The sequence below is a fragment of the Clupea harengus genome, chromosome 22 (genome assembly GCF_900700415.2).
Source record: "Clupea harengus chromosome 22, Ch_v2.0.2, whole genome shotgun sequence".
Classification (NCBI taxonomy): Eukaryota; Metazoa; Chordata; class Actinopteri; order Clupeiformes; family Clupeidae; genus Clupea; species Clupea harengus.
The window spans coordinates 23,765,330-23,788,869 of record NC_045173.1 but is presented as its reverse complement, the minus strand read 5'-3'; the positions used below and the strand labels follow the sequence as shown (position 1 = coordinate 23,788,869).

At 43.6% G+C, this 23,540-nt stretch overlaps 1 protein-coding gene across 1 annotated transcript in view; it reads right to left on the bottom strand.

The window, feature by feature from the left end:
• The window catches only part of hs6st1a (heparan sulfate 6-O-sulfotransferase 1a), a 119,631-nt gene extending 114,391 nt beyond the window's left edge, over positions 1-5,240 (bottom strand). The window contains exon 1 of the mRNA XM_012835488.3: positions 4,396-5,240. Coding sequence (XP_012690942.2) covers positions 4,396-4,913 — 518 coding nt within the window. The 5' untranslated portion in view covers positions 4,914-5,240. The remainder of the gene's footprint in view (positions 1-4,395) is intronic.
• Between the last annotated feature and the right edge of the window lie 18,300 nt (positions 5,241-23,540).

Below are 23,540 nucleotides of genomic sequence, written 5' to 3'. Positions count from 1 at the left end.
GTGCGCTGTTGAGCCCATATCCATAAAGTCAGAGTGTGGAAAATTACCTTGGCTGTTTGATTAGAGACACTGCCAGAGGGACGGGAAGAAGAGGAAGGAAGACGGGATGAGAGGGATAGAGAGAGAGGGGGGGGGGGGTCGGGGCATTCATGAAAAAAGCAAGAGAAAGGGGCAGAGAGAGAGAGAGAGAGAGAGAGAGAGAGAGAGAGAGAGAGAGAGAGAGAGAGAGAGAGAGAGAGGGGGGGGGGGGGGGGGGGCGGGGCATTCATGAAAAAAGCAAGAGAAAGGGGCAAAGAGAGAGAGAGAGAGAGAGAGGGAAGTCACACACAGAAATGGAGAGAGAGAGAGAGAGAGAGAGAGATCGAGGGAGGGACCCGGAAAGAAAGGGGGATGAGTGTTGAGAAAAGGGAGATAAGTGTCTGAGAGGGGGAGTGAAATGTAAAGGAATAGTGCTCTTTCTTCTGACAGGACGAAATTAAAAAATCTCACTCAGTAAAAGATCAAATCAAACTTCTTTTTAATTAAATTTCAGATAACGACACTTTTTAGGGGGCACTTGAATGATGAATTATGCCTCAGCAGCGCCGGCTAGAGTGCAACAGGACCCTGGGGACACAGGCCCAGACCAACCCTTCCCATCACATCCCACACACACACACACACACACACACACACATACAGACATGCATCCCACATATTACATACATCTTATTTTCTCATTAAGTTCCCCCGCAGGGGAGCTCTAGATACAGACATCTTAATGGCTTCAATATCACACCACACCCAGTTCCTGCTCTGTTTCCCATGCCAGAGAGAAATCACCGACCACCACCACAGACAGTCTAAGGAGTGATAATAATAATAATAATTATAATAATAATAATAATAGTTCTGGAACATTCTGGAGATTTTGTTTCTAATTGAACTTAATCATCCACCATCGTGCCTTGGGGAGGACACGTCATACTATTTCCTGCAATAAGAGCAGGCAGTGCCACAGCGGGGCCCACACTTCACCCCGCCGCCCCCCGCAACACACACACACACACACACACACACACACACCACCCAATGAACTGAATATTGGCTGTCACCAAGGCAGCAGCTCAAGAGGCCATGAGTGGCCTTTCTGGGCATGTATCGCACATCCACAAGAGCATCGCTTGGGGGCCGAGGACCACACTCCGACACACACAGACCAACAATCGGTGGATAATGACTGCCGGATGTGGCAACAAACATATTCCCCCACAGTACTTCAGATCAAAGCCTTTTTCAATGGGTCTTCTTTCAACAGTTTGATTCCAGTGTGTGTGTGTGTGTCTGTATGTGTGTGTGTGTGTGTCTGTATGTGTGTGTGTGTGTGTGTGTCTGTATGTGTGTGTGTGTGTGTGTGTGTGTGTGTGTGTGTGTGTGTGTGTTTTTCCTATGGTTGAGGAGGTACGCATTCAACACCAGATGGTTTACCAAATGAAAATGGCACTTTAATGCCTATGAAGTGCGATACAACTCATTAAACAATTAAACACCAAAAAAAAAAAACATGTCAGTCATTCGCACACACACTTCCGGCTTCACCGAGAACATCGTGGTGTGTTAAACGAACTGGAAAATGTGGTCTCACTCACTCAGACTAAATGACTACAGACTGTGAGCTGTAGGCAAAGCTGGTTGGGTTTCTGCCTTTCTCCGGCAGATGAGTGAGGCTGGAATTAGCTATGGATGGTATTCTACCACCTAAGAAGTAAATTACTTCACAGTCTCCAAGTCCCAGTCATCATAACTCAACTAGAGTGTTTTGGGAGTTCAGCAGCTTCAAAAGACTCAAAAGAGATACACGTGAGTAAATGTGCAATCAATACCATCAAAACACAGCCACAGCCACACAGACTAGGCCAATATGAGCATGGAGACGGGAGTAAAAGCAAGTCCTCATTCGGATAGTTCATGGCAACATGTTTAGCCAACCATCTTAAAACTCAAATGAGTTCATGGTCCAGTTCAGAAGATGGAGTGCACATCAGTAGATCTTTCATCGACCCTCCATAAAATGTCAGACCCATCAGGATATGGAATGTCCACCGCATTGCACAGTTAGCCTCATGGCAGCTAACTCGCTAACCCTGCACTGCCTTGGATTCTTCACAGAGGCTTCACACATCATCCTCCAGCTGCACATGAAAAGAAATGGGAAATGCTTCGCTTGCACTTATTAAAAGGGGCGGGGGGACCGTCCTATCATTCACTTCAAAAAGAGGAACAGCTTGGTGGGGAAATAATATTTCCTCCTTTTAATGTTTTTTCGCCAATTAAATAACATGATCTGATTGTGACTCGATGTGTGGTTGCCCTCTGAAGTTTCACAATCTCCCTCTTCCATGCAACATTGCTGAGTTAAAAGAATGAATTATTCCACTGAGTTCTGAATAAGCACAGGGGAAGCAGCGAGTGTGCGCTAAGCGGAAGGCCCTCAATACTTATTTCGGTTCTTCCTACTTAAAGAGACTGCAGCAGAACACCTCTGGATTAAAATACGTGGGAGGCGAGAATTTTGAACAACATCCAATGGCAACAGAGCAACATTCAGTGACACATCACATCAGACCTCTCCTCTTCCACATGTTTTCTTTCTTGCTGGGAAGAACAGCTCAGTAGGAAAAGACTGAGAGAGAAGAGGACAATGCTAGCAATGACCTTTTTGCTTGAATAAGCTTCATAGATAGTCTTTCTAATCAGATGTGGGCTCGCATCTACGGTAGTTTGTTCATCATATAGAAATAGCTGGCCAAACCCCACCTTGACTGATGCTACAAACAGGATCACCAGTCACAATTTAACCTTAAAAAGATCCTACTAAGAAACGGAAGCGAAATATATATATATCAAAAGTTTTAAAAACACTTGCAACGAAATCTGCAACGAAATCTGGGCAACTCATCCCTACCCACCAAATTCTGATCGGATATTCTAGCCGTTGTCTAGTTCATGTGGAGGGTATCTGGAAAAGGATAACACACAAAAGATTGAACGGCTTAGGGGAAATTGCTCTCAAACAAGTGCAGGAATGTCAAACAAAGAACAACCCGCGGCTACTAGTGGCAGAGGAGTGGGAGATAAATGTGCTAATCGTCACGATTTCAACGATGCGGAGCCAGCAGTCTCATGCCTTTGCCGAGGGGAGCAGGGAGACCCCCACCCTTCCCTTCCCAGCGAGGGAGGGAAATTGGTGTGAAGTGCAGTTGCCTACGGATAGCTCGGCTGCAGAATACGAAATGGACGTCTTTCACTAGTTGGTATCCCCACCATGTTATGATAAGGATACGGTACTACGGCTGGTGTTCAAGCTGAGCAAATGTTACCAGCTTTGCGCAGGCAGGTGTAAGTAGTCGGCATATATACGAAACGCATTTCACAAATGTCAATAAAGTGACATGACAACGTCCTGATGAGCTACACCATATGTTAAATTGAAAAAGAGATTAACATAGACATAACTGTGAAACAGGCAACCCATTAATAAGTAATCATGAGTCATTTACACATTATGTCATATTAGCCGCGCATCAGGACATTATGCCCACGATCTGCCCACTGTTAGGGATTGGCATCCGCCGCTATGAAATTCTCGCCTAAGTGTCAGAGCCAGGTGGAGGTGGAATAATCTTGCGAGGCAACTGCTGCTCAGTTGGTAAGCATTACTTCGGTGTTTACAAGGTCTGTTCCCTCGCCACACAGTAATTTTCCACTTCCGTGCCCAGTCGGTGGACACACGGAACTCTACATAGGCACGTGTCAAAAACGCATATTAAAGACTTTCCTATAAGCCAACACAAGAATTTACCACAATGTAGTCGCAGCTGACAATAGGTCTGCACCAAAGTAACGTCTAATTAACCACCGTGTAGGCTGTGGCTTACCCGTGCAACCCTGGTGCATGTAGTGACACAAAAGTGATTAGAAATGCAGCGGAAAAACATATCCTGGATTTGATAATAGTCTCTTTACAAACACGAAAGCTGCAAAAGCCGGGGCTTTTCAAAATGTCAAACGCGCCATGAATGCATTGCTATTAACAGACACTTTCCAATTTAGGCTACAGTGCGCATCTCTCTCATGATCATGTAGACTCCATGTAGACAATTTCCATGGCCTAACTGCGACAGAAGTAGAACTCGGACATGGATAGTAAGCTAATTGATTACCATACTTTCAGAGAACGTTGTTGCTTAATCGTTTGTGCATAGGGTAATAATTACTCTAGGCCTGTCCAAAGAACGTCAGAGTTCTAATACACTGGGACTACGCATGGTTAGGTGACTAATAACGTGAAGCATGTGGTCAATAACTTCACTGCAAACAACTTCAGCTGGAAAGAATTGGGGATGATATCCATACCTTAAGTTTTTCAATTTGTTCTCCTTTTTATTCAGCACTGTCGGCACGCAATTGATGAGCTCGGTCCAGTCGGCATGTAAACCACAACTCCAACCGGTAGAAAATCGTGAAAACAGCCAGGTCTCTTTTCTGTTTGGGCGATAGCAGGTACACTTTTTCTGTCCGGGTCTGCAATCGCACGGCACCTCTAACCTCACATTTTGAACCAGGTGCCTCCCGAAAGTGGTACCCCCGGTTTTCTGTATGTGAAGAAACACGATCACATCGTCCCCTTTGATGTCAAAATCCACCGAGCGTTCCAAGTCTCTAACTGGGAAATAGTACTTCTTCACGTAATGTGGATCGGGAGTCGGGAAGATATCCGCATCGTCTTCAACGATGTAACCGTGCGGAGACCCGAAGTTCATCATCCCCGGCGCGACGTACTGATATAAAATCAGCATGAAGAGAACAGATCCGACAACAATGAACAAAAATTTACTGGTCCTCTCAACCATGTTCCTTCCAATGTGGTTCATATGTTACCATTTCCCTGTTCAATTAGCAGTGGGTGCTGAAACGCTTCGTCTTGCACTATCTCCATACAAACGAAACGCGGCCAGTGGACCACAGAACTCAAGAAGAAATTCAGATACCCTGATACTGGAATCTTTGCGGCATGTAGCCTAATTTGAATGGATCCGTGCAGTCCAAGTCGCTGACAGCCAATATCGCGGTGTCCCTCTTTCGACTTTCTGCACTGTCTACCGTTGCGTTTATGTGTTTAAAAGTGCTCGCTGCATCCGCGCGGAGCTCGATGCACAGTGACACCCACTTTTTCAACACTCTCAATCCCGACTCGCTCAAAAACGCCGAAAAGAAACTGGAGCAGGTTTTATTGCTTAGGTTTAAGTACAACACCCGCGCTGTAATTTTTTTTATATGAATTACTGATTTTTCTCAATCCAGAATCCAGAGGAAAACACGAATTTGAGGTTTAGGAATGTGAGAAAAGATCAAATCAATTTAGTATTAAACAATATTGCCATGTTTCGATGGGCTACAATTCAGATTTTGTTTTCACTAGTCGTGTTGCATGACATGATGTTTACCAGCAGAACATACAATTACATGATTTTGAAAATGACACTAGTTAAATTCAAATGAATTGAATACACTTCAAATCCAGAAATCGACCTCACTTTTAGTTTTTGACAGGAATGTTGACATTGACCTACGGGGAATGAAATTGGGTTCAAATGTCCGGTAACCACAAACATTATATGGTTGAACGAGACATGCCTTTGAAAACCTCTCCACAGCTAGTGGGCAGCACTGAGTAGCGCTTGCTCTGCAACTTTGAACATTTGACTTGTGTGTTTTGGTTCGTTTTGTCTTGGGAATGTGTGGAAGCCTATTAATTGTTTGAACTATTAATGTTTTGACTGGAGGAGGTAGGGTAATGAGTTAAGTGCCCTTTTATTCCTGAGACGTATTTTTTTTACACACATTTATGGATAAAGCAATATATATTATAAAGGTTAAAGGAAAAACGATTTTCCTTGACACATACACACTATCAATGAATGTGAATACAGCACATCAAAGAAAACCAAATGGCACATCTATTCGTTTTAATAATAGCCAATCCATTCAATCATCTCTCACCATCACATTTTCCAGAAGGGTTTAAACCAGCTAAATAGTGTAACTGTCACCATTTTAGGAAATTTCTGTGTTTACTTTTCTCAGTGCATACCATTCAATCTCATTCAAAATCCTGCTGAGTAAATGTTTTCCTTCATGATGCAAATCTGTGACTTTAAACCAGTTTGTGACCAAACACAGGCCTTCTTTGTGTGTTTGTTTCTTCAGTGTTGATGTCGTAGATCTTACAATCTTGGCAATAACAAAAAAAAAGCAGAATGGATGGATTAACACCCTTTTATTCAAGGAATTTTATATTATAACCAAAGTCTTTCATCCGTCCTAGTCTCTTATTGTGTTGAGCTCTGTTAGTATGCTTACTGTGGTAAGACTGCACGAGTGCTAGTCAAAATGAAAAGTCGTTGATATTCTTCAAGTGTGGATAAACTCTCCCTCCAGAGTAACAGAATTATTAAACAGCTTTATGCAAAGTTCTGCACAGCCTAACAACCCCCGCTTTTGATGCTTACTCTAAATCCTTTCCTCGTTTAGGCCTCCTCATCACCAAACACCCCAAACGCAGAGCTAATTAAGTCAAACAAATGTTGTTTGTAAGTTAGCCGCTTAAACACAGCTAGCGCAGCTCAAATCTGCATGTTTTTATTTACCATGCCGCGTCTCTGCCTGGGAGCGGGGGCCTGCCCCCGTCATTTGAGATCATGATTATCATGCCCGCAGCTCCGCGTGGCTAATGAAGCCATGTGAAGGCTCTGCAACGCGCCATCATTTGTTGCAGAGTTACTTTACGGGGATGGATGTTACAGCGAGTCCTGAACCCCCCTCTCCTCCCCCGGAACCACTCCGCGCCACTGACACGCTCTTCATCACGAGGCTGAGTTCATCATGCATAGTAATTACATTTGCACACATATCCTGTCATTCATTTTCACCAGGAAGAGTCCAATCGCAGCTTAATGTTGTTCTTGCCCCTCCAAATGTAAAAATTATGCAGCATAGGCTACATGTACTATGACCGCCAATAAACAAAGGGCCGACTGTAGAACTTAGCTGGCCCAGGTCCGGCCCAGGTCTGGTGCCACACGGCTCAGAGACGGCTCAGACACGGCTCAGACACGGCTCAGAGAGGGCTTAGAGGCGGCTTGATTCTGGAGTCATCCGCTGTTTTGGATGCCTTCGAACACAGAAACGATAGGCTACTGCAAAAGGTACAAGAGAGAATGCCACTTTACTCTGCTGCTTCTTTCTCAGCGTTTAGGGGAAACGCATCCCTTCAGGTCAGCCGAGGATACAACGGCAGCCTCTCCTCTTTGACTAAATCACTGTATCCTAAGAAACCTCGGATGAATGGTGGTCTGTGAGGCAGGGGGTTGTTTGTGGCACCCAAAGCCCCAGAGAAAAGCACCCATTAGACATCTCTCAACAAAACAACTTTTCATTTAGCAGAGGCTTCAGCCGTGACCGGTTTCAATCTGACTGCCACTCAAACTAGGGAGGGTAAAACAAAACCCCTAAAAAAATCACACAATCACCCTCAGAGAGAGAGAGAGAGAGAGAGGGAGAGAAAAGGAGACCATCTGCTTTTGATTATGGGCTCTGACAGAAGACATGTTCTGAAAGTCACAGTAGCACAAGGCGCTCCTGACACATCACATGTGTGACAACACTGACAGGAGGATACGTTCTCCGCGTTTACTCCACGAAGGAGACGAGAGATGGAGTGGAAATGTCAATGAGCGGACGGAGGCTGGCTCCTCAACAGATCTGGCCCTGATGCGATCAAGATGTGGAAGAGAGCTGACAGATAAGATAAAAGAAATCGGTTGTCCTTATGGTGGTGAGTGCTGGGTAAGAGAGAGAGGGAGAAAGAATGTTGAGTGTGTGTGGCGGCGAGGTTGTGTTAGATCAATGATGTCAAATGTCAATGGCCAAATGGAGGTTGACCCTGAAACCGATCTGGCCTTACTCTGGCCGAGTTGCGGCAGGGATTGCTTTTTAAAATGACCATGGTAATTAAGAGAGAGAGAGAGTTGTCAAAATGATAGCCTCTCTATTATTTAACAGTGGTGCACAGCAAAACTTCTAGGAGATGTATTTCTGACCTGAACCTGGAAAAGAACTTGTGGACCAGAACTAGATTAGGCCCAGGCCCAGGCCCTGTTGTGGAATCTGATTCTCGCTAAGTGTTGAGTGTTGAATCAATCCACTTGGGTTGGGTGGTTTCTGTCGCTGGCTAGGAAAAGCAGCAATGCATGTGCAAATCATTACATCAATCGATCCAGTATAACAGCGGGACAAATGGCTCCAATTTTCCTGACTTACTGCATAATTGAGTATTTCACTCAAACAAACGCAATAATGTGGCCCTCGATGTTATGTATTTGTTTTCTGTTTGTGATCATTAAGACTCTTTAGCATACAGCTCCATCAAATCATATTTCTGTGCATCAGGCTGCTCCGCCTAATAACCCCACAGATTCGTTCTCCCTGATGGATTGTGAAATGTCACCCTGTTCTAACTTTGGGTTTAATGCTGCCAAGGAGAACGCCGAACTCCTCTGGAAAAGGACAACCATGAATCTGATTACTGAAGGTCTTTGTCTTTCTCTGTTTTTTTTTACATTGTTCGGCTAGACGCCTGCGGAAATGAGTGAAAATTAGGTTACGTGTTGTAATGCTAAGAAATACCCAGAGCAGCGGCGGCGGAGGAAAATTCACTCTTTTTAAACTCTCATTTGAATCTATACACTGACACAATCACACTTATATGCAGTCAGCTTCTTAGATTACACAATCCAGACAGCCATACAATCATGGCTCCAATGCAGACCCTACGCATGCTTGGATCCATGATATTGTTATCACACGAACAGACACATATGTGGGGTTCAACACCATACAGGAGCACTTGAAAACAATGACTACCCCATGACCAGATTTTAATGAAGTATTTCCAATATCATACAAATACCAGCAAAGTTGCAATATGGAGTTGTAATAATGGCAAGTGTAAGCACTGTGTATCATATACACACTCATTCAGATACACATACATGCACACATTCCTGCAGTCCAACATACACACACATAAACTCACTCTGTGGTGTGTTCCTCTTTCTCTCTCTCTCTCTCTCTCTCTCTCTCACACACACACACACACACACACACACACACACACACACACACACAAGCCTCAAGGCTAGTACAGAGGTCTAGTTGACTTTAACAGATACTGACTCATACTAATTTCAATGCCAGACACGTGGGATGACTGGAGTAAAGATCACTCCTGCAGCAGTGATGGTGGATTGACTGGAGTAAAGATCACTCCTGCAGCAGCAATGGTGGGGAGGGAGAGAGAAGGAGGAGAGAAGGAGAGGCCTCCACAGGGTACGTTTTCAATTGAAGAGCATCCTCCCCCTTCTAAGCCAGCACCAGTTGTCTCCTCTCTGTAAAGGGACACCAAACCAGTTTATACCCCTGTGGTGGGCCGAAAAGCGAAGATTTTAGAATACTAACCAAGAAGGAGCAACATAATTCATCTTTATAGGAGCTATACTGGGACAGTTCTGGTCTCATAAGAGAGGAGTGTCACCTTACATCACAATATAAACCTTTTCTCTCAGTCATTTTGTGTACTGTATTACTGTCTGTGATTGTGTATGAATGATACCAACGCTTCACTCGGATATGGAATGAATCATTTCTAACTTAGTTAGCTAACGCTAATGGCCAATGTTCCCGCGAGTCTCCCATTGACTTTAATGGGGCGAAGGCTTACTCTGGTCTGCGTGATAAGGGTGATAAGGCCCCCTCCATCTTCAAACAGTCAACACGGAAGTGGCTGTCCATTTGGGGCTCTCGCTCTCGCCTCAATCCTCTCTGGCGAAGAAGGCCCTCCCACCAAACCGCAGGCTCCAATCTGGTAGGACTCTGGAATGGACTGCTGGATTTTCTTTTGCCTATACTCTACTCTCATTGTTTTACATTTTTACTTTACTTAACCTCAGTTGTTAAGTTTATTCTCTTTGATAAATATATTTTGGAATCCACGTGTGGTTTCCCATTTCATGTCACCGTGGCCTGAGCCAGGCATTTATAAAAATTCCCAGTCTTCTCTTAGTTTTACCTCTTACTTATATTTCACACAAATAAGACTTTTCATCCACCTATACCTTCCACATATGTTTCGGAGGGGTGTTTAATTATCGCTGCGCTTTCAGACGTGACACTGACGCAGGAGACGGTGGGGTGCAGGTGATAGGAGGAGGTGAAATGTCAGGATGAAGTCAAGAGTTTCACTTCTAGAACCAAAACAGATGGCTAGGATTCTGGGCTCAGATACGGCAATGATGATTATTTTAATTGAAAAATAATGATTTCATTATTTTTTTGTCTGCCCCATATGCTTCACAAACTAAAGTTCGCAAGTATTTATTGAATATTAAAGTCCCTCTCCTGGCATTGATTTAACCCCTAAAAACCCATCTCTGTTCTTCAGAAATTACATGTCCTTGATGAAAAAAAAATCCCTTCATGGTCTCAAAATGGCTTGGATGTAGCTCTTTACCTTTTCCCCTCATTTAGTATTTGTGGATTTAAGAATATGCAAACTAGCCATGCCTCTAGCACTTGCCCTTCTGCCTGCAGCTCCAACACTGCCCCTCAAACACACAAACCTCTGCTGGTTTTCTGTTTTGCTAGCTACTGTACGCTACACCATGGCAAGTGGAAACATCAAAATAGTTATTTAGACATACATTTTCGAATCAGCAAATTACTCAGAAGATCGACAAGAAGAACAACAACAGCAAATTGTACAGGGTTGCATACAAGTCAGTGTGTCACAATGCTAATGTATTTTGTGTGTCGCTCTCTACAACGTTAGAAACTTATAACACGTTTAACAATAACATGAGGCAAGTTGACGGGATTGGTTCTTTAGATTTGTGACATATGTAACCCGTTGGTACACTGCAGTTCTCAGGAAATACTCAACCATGGCGTTGAGTGATGTTGTGGGTCATATAAAAAATACCATATGGACACATTAACAATGTTTAAAAACGACTTTACCCATTGTTGTGTTTGCTTCATAGATGGAACTACAATCCATACTTTGTACCGTAAACGGGATCACAGGGAGCCCCTTTTGCCGACCACCCCCAAACAGCACAGAGGTATAAAAGACACTGTAAAATGGACTAAGAAACTTTGGCTATGGATTGTTAATTATTTTACAACCATATCATTTAAGCAGTCACCTGCTGCAGTATCCCAGTGAAGGTTAGGGTTTGTGTCCGAGTCTTCAGGTGAACGGAAGTATTCCAGGCTATAACATCCTCTTTGGAGTGCAAACATGTTTTTCGCTGCTCTAAAAATGGAATAGTTACATGCTTGTGATACAACTAACTTATTCAGATTACTTGTTCTTCATGGCTATGCAGCGTGATTGCTCATTTTGCACATGATAATTTGGATTATGTGCTATAACAATAGCTTACTCATTAACTATTATTTCTCTCCAGTGGACGACATAAAAAGACATTGATTAGAAGCTACTAGAGAAAGAGGGGGAGAGAGAGAGAGAGAGAGAGAGAGAGAGAGAGAGAGAGAGAGAGAGAGAGAAAACAACGATGAAATCTATTCCCCCGGTGAAGAATAACAATACAACAAATCCATGAATGCATGCTTCTCATCTGAATTACAGGAACAACTCCACAAATAGACTTCCTAATTGTACAGTCAAATAGGCAAAACCCACACCCAATCATGTTGCCACATTAAACTGCATGATTAACTTTTGGAAAAATGATGAACTGTTACTGAGACATATATTATTTAATAAATAATATATACATACATTTTGAATCTGTGATATACATGAAAATAATGACATACTGTGGTTTCCTTATCTGTGGATACCCATAGACTTGCAGAGCTTGGTTACAATGAGGACAGAAAATTCCTCACTCAAGAAAATGTTGTGATGTGAAAATGTGAGATGACTTAATCCAAATAATCAAGTAGTTAGCTGATTAATTTTGACTCGGCGCATATTGAGGATTGGTGTTACAGCATACTTTCAAATTAAATTATACAAAAGCAAAATGCTAAGGTTCAAATTAATACATTTAATTAAGTCTAATGAAAGACTACAGGGTTGCCAAATGTGCTAAACTATATTACTTTTGAATTACATGATGATATTATGTTGAACTAAGTTATTCTGACACTGCATTCAGCTTATCTATTTTAATCATGTAAGCCAAGTGAAAAGGAATAAAGAAAATATTCGATTGGTTCCCATCAACCATTGCAGGAACTTTGAAATAATCAAGTTTTTGTTTACGAATGGTGGGTGATGTGCAGGACTCAAATGCACGACTCAGCACAGGGGTAGATTGAGAGGGTGAAACGTTTTACTAGCCGGGTTCGGTACACAGGTAGGCAGTCCAAGAATAGCAAACAAATCCAAACAGGGAATAGGCAGGAGAATAGTCGTAGTACAGGCAGAGGTCAGAAGCACGAGTAATCCCTTTAACAAGGAGGAAGCGCTAATCGCGAGGAACAGCGGGGAACAGCGGGGAACAGCGGGGAACAGCGGGGAACAGCGGGGAACAGCGGGGAACAGCGGGGAACAGCGGGGAACATACCAGGTAACATAAACTTACGAAGACACAACGAGAAACAAGAAAACAAGGACTATATATACACAAGCAACAGATAACGAGGGACAGGTGAGAACAATCAAGGCGGGGCAGACAATGACACAGGTGGACTAAACAAGGGGAATTAACAGGACACAGGTGAAACCAATAATACAAACAAACCGGGAGGAACAGGTGAGGGGTGGAGACACGGACAACAACAAGAGGGCACATGGCCTAGACAAACAGACATAGGAAAGCACATGGCGGGAACAAGGAAGCACGAGGACTAGACAAGGGAACAAACATGTGACAACACAAGGGAGACAAACTCAGAAATTAAACACGGACAGAACACAGACCTTACAGTTTTGCTGTAAAAATTTAAACCTACAGGATAGAAGTAGACTTCATCAAAAATGTACCTAATAAAATCATGACCCTTTTTTCTAAAAGGAGATCATTTTGGATAAAATGTTTGATTCCTTTTGTATAATATCACTATTTGAAATGGAAACGCTGGGAGATGGTTTACTCTTTTTTCTGCAGAGAAAAAACACAATATAAATAACACAATAACATGACAGCTTTGTATAGCTAATAATATAAAAATAGCCTATAATGGTGCTTAATTATGTATTGTAGAATATGTGGAGTGGTGTGGTAGAATTCTGGGAAATGTAATCATAAAGCCCAATACTAGTAAGACTGACAAACAGTGGACTACAGTAGTTATTTTGACTATACTTACTAAACACAAACATTTAGATTAAATGCAAGGCAAAAAAAATCAAACTTAAGTAAAAAATATTACATCTAATCAATAAACATCCATTGTGTCTATAGGACATACAATAATCAAGACAAACTCATTTTACTTCATGTAATTAAATGGCAATAAGTGGCATAATTAAATTGCGTTCATTCAACAAATAATAGCTATAAAGCTATAGGTTTATCTGTGTTAATACCAGCCAATAACAACCAGAAAAATAACCACATGGAAAAACAGTAACAATTGTTGTCCAATATATTTTAACATGTTGACATCCTTGACCGTTTCCCCTCTTACTGCTTTTGTTGTCAAATCTCACACCAGAACACTTTACACTGACAACACTCACCATTAGAAACTCAACACCAGTGAATTAACCGTGGGTCACTTTAGAGTCATTACGGTACGGCTGTATCAGTATGCCTCTTTTGGAAACCAATAGTTTGGTAACACTGTAATGGAAGGGGACTGGATCAATACCATCTACTTAGTCTTTTTTGATTTTGTCACTATCTATTTTCTCACAGAGAGCATAAAGCCAAGGGCACACATTAACAATGCAATACGTCTCTCTGCGTGTACAGTAAAGCAAAGCTCTCGCGGCAGTTCCAGCTCTAGTGAAGCGGTCATATGGAAACAGAGGACGTTCAGCCGTGAGGTTCCTCTCGTAGCTGATGGAGGGGAAACCAACATTTCCCAGAAGACATCAACGGCTCTGCTACACCCAGTGGAGCGGCTCTGACAAAGCACCCCGTTTTCTGTGCGCAGAAGCTACTGGAAGCGGTTAACACTGGAGAGAACACGTCATCTTTTGTCATTTCTTTTGGGATGAAATGCTAAATTATACGGATTGACATAATAATAATAATAATAATAATAATAATAATAAAACTTTATTTATATAGCACATTTCATGCAAAAGAATGCAGCTCAAAGTGCTTTTAGCACATGGGCATATGTTTCTCCATACAGTTCTCCTCACTCATTAGTCCTGACACGTAATTGTCCTTGATGCAACTGAGATCAGGGCAGGGCCTCCCACAATGGTCACAATAGACCGAAAGCCTTCCTGGCAAGCAGTAGGTTCCAATCAGGCCTGGGTCTGAGTCTGATCGAGGCTGAATGTTTTCTCCTCTCTGCTCATTAGTCATCGTCTTTGATGCAATTTCAGATCATTGCTTCTTAAAAATGATACATTTTGTTCTTGCTGTGGCTGTTCAACTGACCTCACTTGCCTGCCTGTGGTGAGGGGTGATTCACTGACTCGAGCTTCCATTCACGCTCTTGGAGTTTTTTTTTCTGCCCCGTCCCAGTTTAGCTGAACTGTTTACTCTACAGCCGAGGAAAGAGCTCAGAGCGCGTTGTCATCGACTAACCCGTTAATCACGCGTGCAAACTTCTCTGGAGGCGGGCGGGCGGGCGGGCGGGCATGCAAGCGCTTTCTCAACAAAATGAGAGACAACTCGCATTCATTCTCGACTCCCCTCGCACAGGTCCCCAAGGTGTTGTGCGCGCTCAGGCCATTATCACGTTGATTCAATATAATTAAGAATTCATGTCTACCATCTGAAAGTGCAAATCAAGAGCTTTTTCGGCGGAGTGCATTTGATCTCAATAGGCCTGACGCTAACCCAGGCAGAGCCAGTGAAACAGCATGAAAGGGGGTGTGAAGTATTCCTCTCTCTGGATCACTTTTATTACCAGAGCAGCTGGCCTCTGCTGCAAGGTTAGCCACTAACACATTGCTTTATGTGTGTGAAGATTCAAGAATAACCACTAGTTAACTTCTAAAGTATTTTCTCTGTGTACTATGCTATAGTACATGTGTATATAAACTGTGTAATGAATATCGACTCATGGGTGGTGAGGTTAAACTGCACTTACTGATTGAAATGATGCCTCACTGGAAAACTTCCTTCATCAATATTTCATAAAGTAGTGGATTGTTTGTGGAGGAAGTAAGGGGACTTTCCTTGCTCACTTACTGAAGTTATTACAGTATTGCAACTCACACAGTACCATCTTTCTGCAGCAGACTTCCATTCTCTCCTACAGTCGTTCTCTACTATGAACATACGGGGGTTAGTGACAAACCCGGGTAAGTTAACGCATAGTAAGTGGTAAACCTTCTAATAGAAGACTCCTATGGCTTCATTCTCCTAGCAAAGGAGGTTAACCACTTACTCTAAGTTAACTTACCCAGGTTTGTTACTAAACCATGTACTAGGAATACACCCCCAGGAATCACCAGAAACACTGTAGCTATGTAATGACAAAAAAACCAACTGCTGTTTCAAATCAGTGACCATCAGCTGGCCAGATTTGGCTTTTACTGAAACATTTTTCAACCAAACTCCTTAAAGTTTTCATAACGATTTGGCAACAACATGGCTCCACACACCCCACACAGTGGACATCAGGCACCTCATGTGGCCATGTGAAGTTTACCTAAGAGAAGCTAATGCTACATTAAGCCCTAAGCAGGCTAATCTTCTAGGCTAATCAACTCGCCCAGCAGTGCTGAAGCAGCCATTCAGTAATCAAGAAGATCAAGCAGTGAGTTAACTTACAGCACAGAGGAGGCATTTATAAAATGAGACCAGGTTTTTTTCTCCAAAAGACGCATGTGGAGTTGAGTGATGGTGAGTAATGAGATGCCTGCGGGCCCAGATAGTGTCAGGTGCTGGGACGGGTCGGTCCCTGATTGGGCGCAGATCTGCCAGGCCCTTTAATGGATGTGGGCCAGATCCGCACCGGAGTCGAATAGTATCGGGTCGAGGTGCTCAGTCGTGGCCCCGGCTCCACGGCGCTGGGGCCACGGCGGGACGGCTGGTGTCTGCTGGGAGCACACAGATTCAGACATATGGTCCCCCCAGATTAATGGCCTCCCTCTCAGTCTCCTCTAATGCTCGTCAAACAAGCAGCAGCAGTGGCTGTGGCGATGGAGCTGGAGACAGAGAGAGAGAGAGAGAGAGAGAGAGAGAGAGAGAGAGAGAGAAGTAAAAAAAATAAAAAATCTGATGGACGAGTTGAGAAAAGCTTTTTCTGCACACACTGTCCAAGCCATCTGTACGAAGTGAAGAAGAGACCTGAAATGGGCCCTCATTTGCAATCATATTACACAGAGGGATTATCTACTGCCAACACAGGAGAGCAGTGGGAAAATAAACAGGACTAGCAAAGCCATGTGCTTCAAGGTCAGAGCTGTGGTGCAAAACTCCACATGAAGCATTACACTGAAATGACCATAAGCCATATGCTTTACTGCTCAATGCTCCACAAAGATGATGGCTTCAGCAGCCTACTGAAGATAGAGGATTCAAGCACTCCACCTATACCTGTGATACTATTCATAACTCCAACTTCAGTTTACAACAACTGTTAAGATGTTAATAACACATTTTATGACAGTGTTATAACAACAGGTTCTACTGGTGTCCTCACATCATCAAGCTGAGACTTAATGGGGGGGGGGGGGGGGGGGTGCAGGGTGGTGGGAGAGAGGGAATGAGAGTGAACGAGAGAGAGAGAAGAAGAAGAAGAAGACGACAAAGCTTGTGTGCATCCGACATTGTGAAATGCGTTTGTCCCTGGGATTGTTGAAAGTAATTATCTCTCGGTTTCAATCAGCCCTGATGTCTGAATATAATCAGCAGTAAACAAGGCGAGGCGAGAGGGAGATCTAAACGGCAGGAAGACAAGCGGACAGATTAAAGAGCCTGCCATGCGGATCATGCATTAATGATGAAAGCGGCAGAGTGAGATAGCTGATTCAGTACGGTCTGATCACAAACAGAATGGAGAGAGGGAGAGAGAGAGATGGAGAGAGAGAGAGAGAGAGATGGAGAGAGAGGGAGAGAGAGATGGAGAGAGAATCCGACAGACAGACAGAGAAAGAGGGAGGATGAGAGAGAGAAATGGAGTGAGATGGTGGGGTAAGAAGGGGTGGAAGAGTTAGTGTGTTTCAGATTCTCTCAGGATCAGATCAGTAAAGGAATTTTCCTTTGCAGTGTCATTGCAGCCATTGTGCCAAAAAAAACAACAGACAGACAGGCAGACAATCGCTTATCTTCTGAATGATTTACCTGTGTCAGACGAAAGCCAAAAGCATAGACACAATCTGTGCCTGTGTGTGTGTGTTTCAGTGGCACAGAGTAAACAGGGGCAAATTGTGTTTACAGGCTACCTAACCTGTAATCCCCTTAGAAAATCACAGCAGCGTGACTCGGCGTCTGACTTGCAGAGTGGAGTGAGAGTGTAGACAAGTGAATTGAAAGAGCTGTTTTATGCCGCAAAGCGCTGCCTGGGGGAGTATTACGCTATCTCCCTTCGAAAAAATAATGGACAGTGAGGAGAACTACTACGCAGAGTGCATTTGGTCACACCTGCTTGTCCCCTCTCAGAGACACTAGTGCAACTAACTACGGGGCGGTTCTGGTCAGGCTGTGGCTTGGATCTGCATGTATTCTGTCCCTGAATCACTCACACTCGTTTGTAGGCAAAACATTATTCTTCACATCCAAGGCTGCTATTACGTGCAACGCAACCCTTAATTCTGAGTTGCAGGGAGGGTCATTGGTTAGTCATTATCTAAGTGGCTGTTTTCATCAGTTTTAGGGAGCAGGTTTACTACATAAGTCTTCCTTCCTGTGCTTTGTGACATCCTTAAAGTTTCAGAGTAAATTAGGCCAGAGAGAGAGAGAGAGAGAGAGAGATAAGAGAAGCTTCTTTCAATTTCACACAAGCTGTACATCTCAGCACGTCAGTGGCCTGTGTTTGACATGGCCAATACCGCCTGACAGTTGAGGTGGTTTATACGAGGCCATCATTGACCGACGCCAATCTCTCCTCTCTCACATCTGTGCCTCTGGGCCAAAGTGCAGCATTATGCGTCATAGGTCAAGGGGTATGTTTACCCCCACACACACTATATTTGGGGACTGGCAGGCAGGCAGTGGCTGGACTTGCACCCCAGTGAAGGGTGAGGAGGAGGTGGGGGGTGGGGGGGGATGTCGCCCTTTTCACGGCAGGAGCGTCGCTGCTCGATCCACCCACCCATTCATCCATCCATCAATCCATCCATCCATCCATCCATCCATCCGTCCGTCCTTCCATCCATCCATCCATCCATCCATCCATCCATCCATCCATCCGTCCATCCGTCTGTCCGTCCGTCCATCCGTCCATCCGCCAGATGAGACACTTTCATTAGCAGCATGGTTGCCAGTGACCGCAGGGATGAACTCAGGAGCCATTGCCCTTCCAGCAGCAGCAGAGGGTGTGTGTGTGTGTGTGTGTGTGTGTGCCATTGCCCTTCCAGCAGCAGCAGCAGAGGGTGTGTGTGTGTGTGTGTGTGTGTGCCATTGCCCTTCCAGCAGCAGGAGAGGGTGGGAACAACTTCACGGTGGAGCTCAGAGAGTGTTCATCCTCTGTATTTATTTGTGTGTGTGTGTGTGTGTGTATCTGTGTGTGTGTGTGCTTGGGTGTGTGTGTGTGTCTCTCTGTGTGTGTGTGTATCTGTGTGTGTGTGTGTGTGTGTGTATCTGTGTGTGTGTGTTTGTGTGTATGTGTGTGTGTGTGTCTCTCTGTGTGTGTGTGTGTGTGTGTGTGCTTGGGTGTGTGTGTGTGTGTGTGTGTGTGTGTGTGCGTGCGTGCGTGTTTCTCTGTGTCTGTGTGTGCGTGTGTGTGTGTGTGTGTGTGTCTCTGTGTGTGTGTGTGTGTGTGTGTGTGTGTGTGTGTGCTTGGGTGTGTGTGTGAGCTTGGGTGTACGTCTGTGTTTGTATTGGCACTCCTGTTATGACTCTTTATAGTACTAGCTTGGATACATAAATACTCCGTTCACATCAGTCTTGCCACTACCAACCCGCCCCCAATCGTTATGAAAACTAATAAGAAATTAACAAATGCCGTTTATCTCTGAAAAAAACACATGCTGTCCCAGTGGTTCAGTTTCTGGACCAAGATGCTAAGAACACCAATCAATTCAATCTTATATAGCGCTTCTCTATATACCCGAAGTCGCTTTACAGAGTCCAGAGTCCAGAGTCCAGTAGTCATTCATACACAGTCATACCGGTGGTGGTAAGCACACCGAGTAATGAGATGAATTCCTACAGAGCACAAAAACTGATAGAACTGTTCACCTGACCTGAATTGGGAGTGACTTAGCGCCTAGCTAGTTTCGGCTGAATAAACAGAAGTAAGTGTAGCCCTAGCCCCAGTGGCGGCGCCAGACATTTTTTTCTGCAGGTGCTATGGGGGAGCTCGGCGTTTTAGTGAGGGTGCTATGAAATGAGGATGATAGCCTATGTGTCACATGGTTCTCTACTACAACAACTTTACATGTTTGCTCTCTGAAGCGTCTTTGGGGTCCATGAAAAGCGCTAAACAAACCGATTGTATTATTATTATCATTATCTAGGCTTCTTCCGACAGACGCGCACATCTGCGACAGTCACTGACAAAAGGCATTCAGCATGTTATAGAGTCCGCAATCCCAAATACCTAACTTACTTTAAAACACTTGTGGTAGTGAGGATTAAAGTTGGGCGACAGGTGACCACTACCATGTCAGATAGAGTGAAATGAATCTTGGAATAGTAGATAGAATTAACTAAAACAGTCAAAGTTTAAATGCGTTAAAAAGGTATATATTATTTCAGTTCACAATCATCAGTAAATCACATAGAACCTTGTGTATACCTAGCACACAGACAGACTGCTTGTCTTAGGCTAAAGAGTCTCTGATTTTTTTTAAGGCGGCTCCAAAAAAAATCAAAAAAAGAGGAAAAAGACAAAAAGTTAAAATCTTCGGCAAAAAAGGGCATCTTCGTTGCTTATCAACCGAAACGAGTCTTCAGCGACACAGGGCAATCAATGCATGCAACAAATCAGACAGCTTTCATTAATGTTACACAGCTAACAATACCTTAGTTGCATTGTACTCCAACCACGCAAACTGTCCCAACCAGCTTTTACAAAAACTCCTTTGTTGGACTCCAAACATGCAAGGTGGAAATTTCTGGAGTTTTGGTCTTCTCGGACCATCCTGAGCGTTCATGCTAATGTCACTGATGCTGCTAGCACCATGGTTAGCACCCTCAGTAGTGGTGGTGGGTTGACCTCTTTGACCACAACGTTCCTCTCCTTAAAAATCCACACCAGATACCCCTGGCATTTCTTCTTCTTCTATGTCACTCTTGTTTCTTAATCATTCTTCCAAACATGGACATTTACGGAGCAAAAACCGATGCATTGTTGATATTCACTTGAAACTACCACGCACTAGCTCGCTTTCTCCTTCAACCGTCCGGTAACGTCAACATTCAAGCGTGCGACGTGAAAGTTGGGTCAAAGGTTATGACAGAATGATTGCTCTGTGTCTAAAATAATCTGTTCATTTCAATCTGTTATTATTTTCTTTTGTGATTTAAATATTATTATCACACAATAAATAACGCAGAATGAAATTAAACAACAATTATAAATAAACCATTATTTTCTTGGGGGTGCTATGGGGGTGCTATGGCTAATCCAGGGGGAGCTAGAGCACCCCCTAGCCCCCCCCTGGCGCCGCCCCTGCCTAGCCCTCTGCGGTTCTTGGAAGCAGAGGAGAACGGGAACCAGGGGTTTAATTTAACCAGTGTTTAATGTGCTGCCTGCATCCGTTTGCATTACACTTGGTCTTTAGCCTCGCTTGTTTTGATCTCCGCCCACCTCGATTAGGCAAGGCCTGAAAACAGCACTCTAGTTCACCTCCCCACTCCCAAACAACATCCCCACTTTCCCGACATAATTACCAGTTGTGTTGTACTTTCAAAAGGGGAAGGAAAAAGGGAATAACAAGTGTTTAGACAGGCTGCTCAAAACATCAGTGTAAGCCTGTGGGGAGTGAAGGATGATGATGGGTCAATTACATTTCGACAGCATGCCTGAGCAAGCCCCGTAAATAACAACAATAACAACAACAACAGCAGCAGCAGCAGCAGCAGCGGTGAGGAAAGCATGCTGGCACAGATTATTTCCACCTGTCGGGTTTGAGATGAAATCAGAGGGTTTTGTGTGTGCTATGTGAACTTTCCTTTCATGCAGAATGTCTGGGGGAAACAAAGTTAATTAAGGGCTGCATCGCCTTTAAGAGGAAAGTCAAACATCACCACAACAACTAATGTTTACCACAAGATATGGCTGACATTAAAATACCACTTTCTGAGATTAGTTGTTAGTTGTCTGTCAAAGTGTGTTACTCTTGTCTCAATCAACACTGCTCTTGTCTAAAAGAATAGAAACGTTTTTTTTAAATGTTTTTTCGTTTCGACAAATATTTAAGCAGATGTTGCCCAGTAATCTTTGTTGTCTATTATTTGATCATATTATCACGATCACACGCAAGACTACTAATACACTTAGGGCCTGCATATTTCTTGATACAGTTGTACTCCAAGTTGACACGTCAATATGTGTTGTATGTTGTGTTCGTTATACGGTAAGGGTTGAGGTTTTTTAAACATGGAAACTTGAGAAAGGTCAAGCCTGATAGTGTTGTATCCATTGGCAGGCTAGGGCAATACAACTTCACTCACACAGATCACCAGCTCTGCACCAGTTCAAATTCACACTGCTCTGTATCAGGCTTGAGATTTATATATATTTTTAGTGAATTAACTAATATGTATGTTGTACATTCAAAGGTCATCCTTAAAAGTCCTTTCAAAGCAAGGCATGATTACTTGCACATGTCTGTCTTTAGTGTCTCTCTTTGCTGATTGCACTAACCCTGGTCATGTTGGTTATTTATTCTTCCCACAAAGATTTACTTTTCCCACAAAAGACAACTGACCAATTGGATGCATCAGCCAGACCTTAAAAGTGTCTTGGCTCTACTTTCAAGGCAAATTAACTTATTGACAGTCTCTAGCCTTGGATAAGACATATTAACTTACTGACGGTCTCTAGCCCTGGATAAGACATAACACTTCGCATTTCGTATTCCTTTGTTATTAGCTGCTAACGCTAGGTAGCGTTACTAGCCTACTGTTTCCCTGTAGAATTATATATATTATTATAGTTTTTTCCATACACATTACCTTTACATATTTTTTTTAAATCAAGAATCATAAGGTTGTCATAAGCTGTACTGTTGAGAATTTGCCAACGTGTCAATGCCAGTTATCTGCTGGTACTGGTTGCTCCCTGGTGGCTCTGGGCACATGCCTCAATGTTGGTAACCGTAGGATAGGATTGGTCTATACAGCCCAATTATACACAGGACCACCTGTGGCTGGGATCATAAATGTAGTCATGCTATTAGGCAGACATGGCTGCCACAGCTCTTGTCTTGATTAGTCTTTCTTTTTAACAACCCACACATGGCTTCTCTCATCACACTGTTTTCAATTATTTAGTCTCTATTGCATCTGTTTTAAAAGGGAAAGAGATTGATTTCTGGTTAGTACACGTTTAGACCTCATAATGGGAGCTGTGATGGGATTCTCTCTTTTGTTCATCCAGTGTCTGTGTGTGTGTGCATAGTGACAACAGGCCAAAGGTTGATTTCTGAGGCTGGCTCGTCTCTCTCTCATTTCTGGATGGCAGGCTTGGCCCCAGCACACAGAGGGAACTTTACTTCCATTAATTGGCAACGGATGAAGGGGCCCTCACACACACACACACACACACGCACACAGTAAGGAGCTCTGGTGATCCTGCTAACAACCACATCTCACACACACACACACACACACACACTCACCCACACACACACACACACACACACACACACACACACACACACACACACACACACACACACACACACACACACACACACACACACACACCAGGGTTTTTCCTGGGTCAAAATGGGTCTTCGGTGCTCCAAAAAAAAATTTGCGCGCTGCGCGCGCAGTCTGTGTTACCATGTCGCCTGGTAGCTTACATTTTACCATTTCATAAATAATGAGGATATGCTTCAGGAAATCATTTTGCTTCCACTTTAGATTCAAATAGATTGACAATAGTCCAAGCCCCATGGTGCTATCATGTATGGTTCAAAGATTATTAAGGTTTACCTCTTT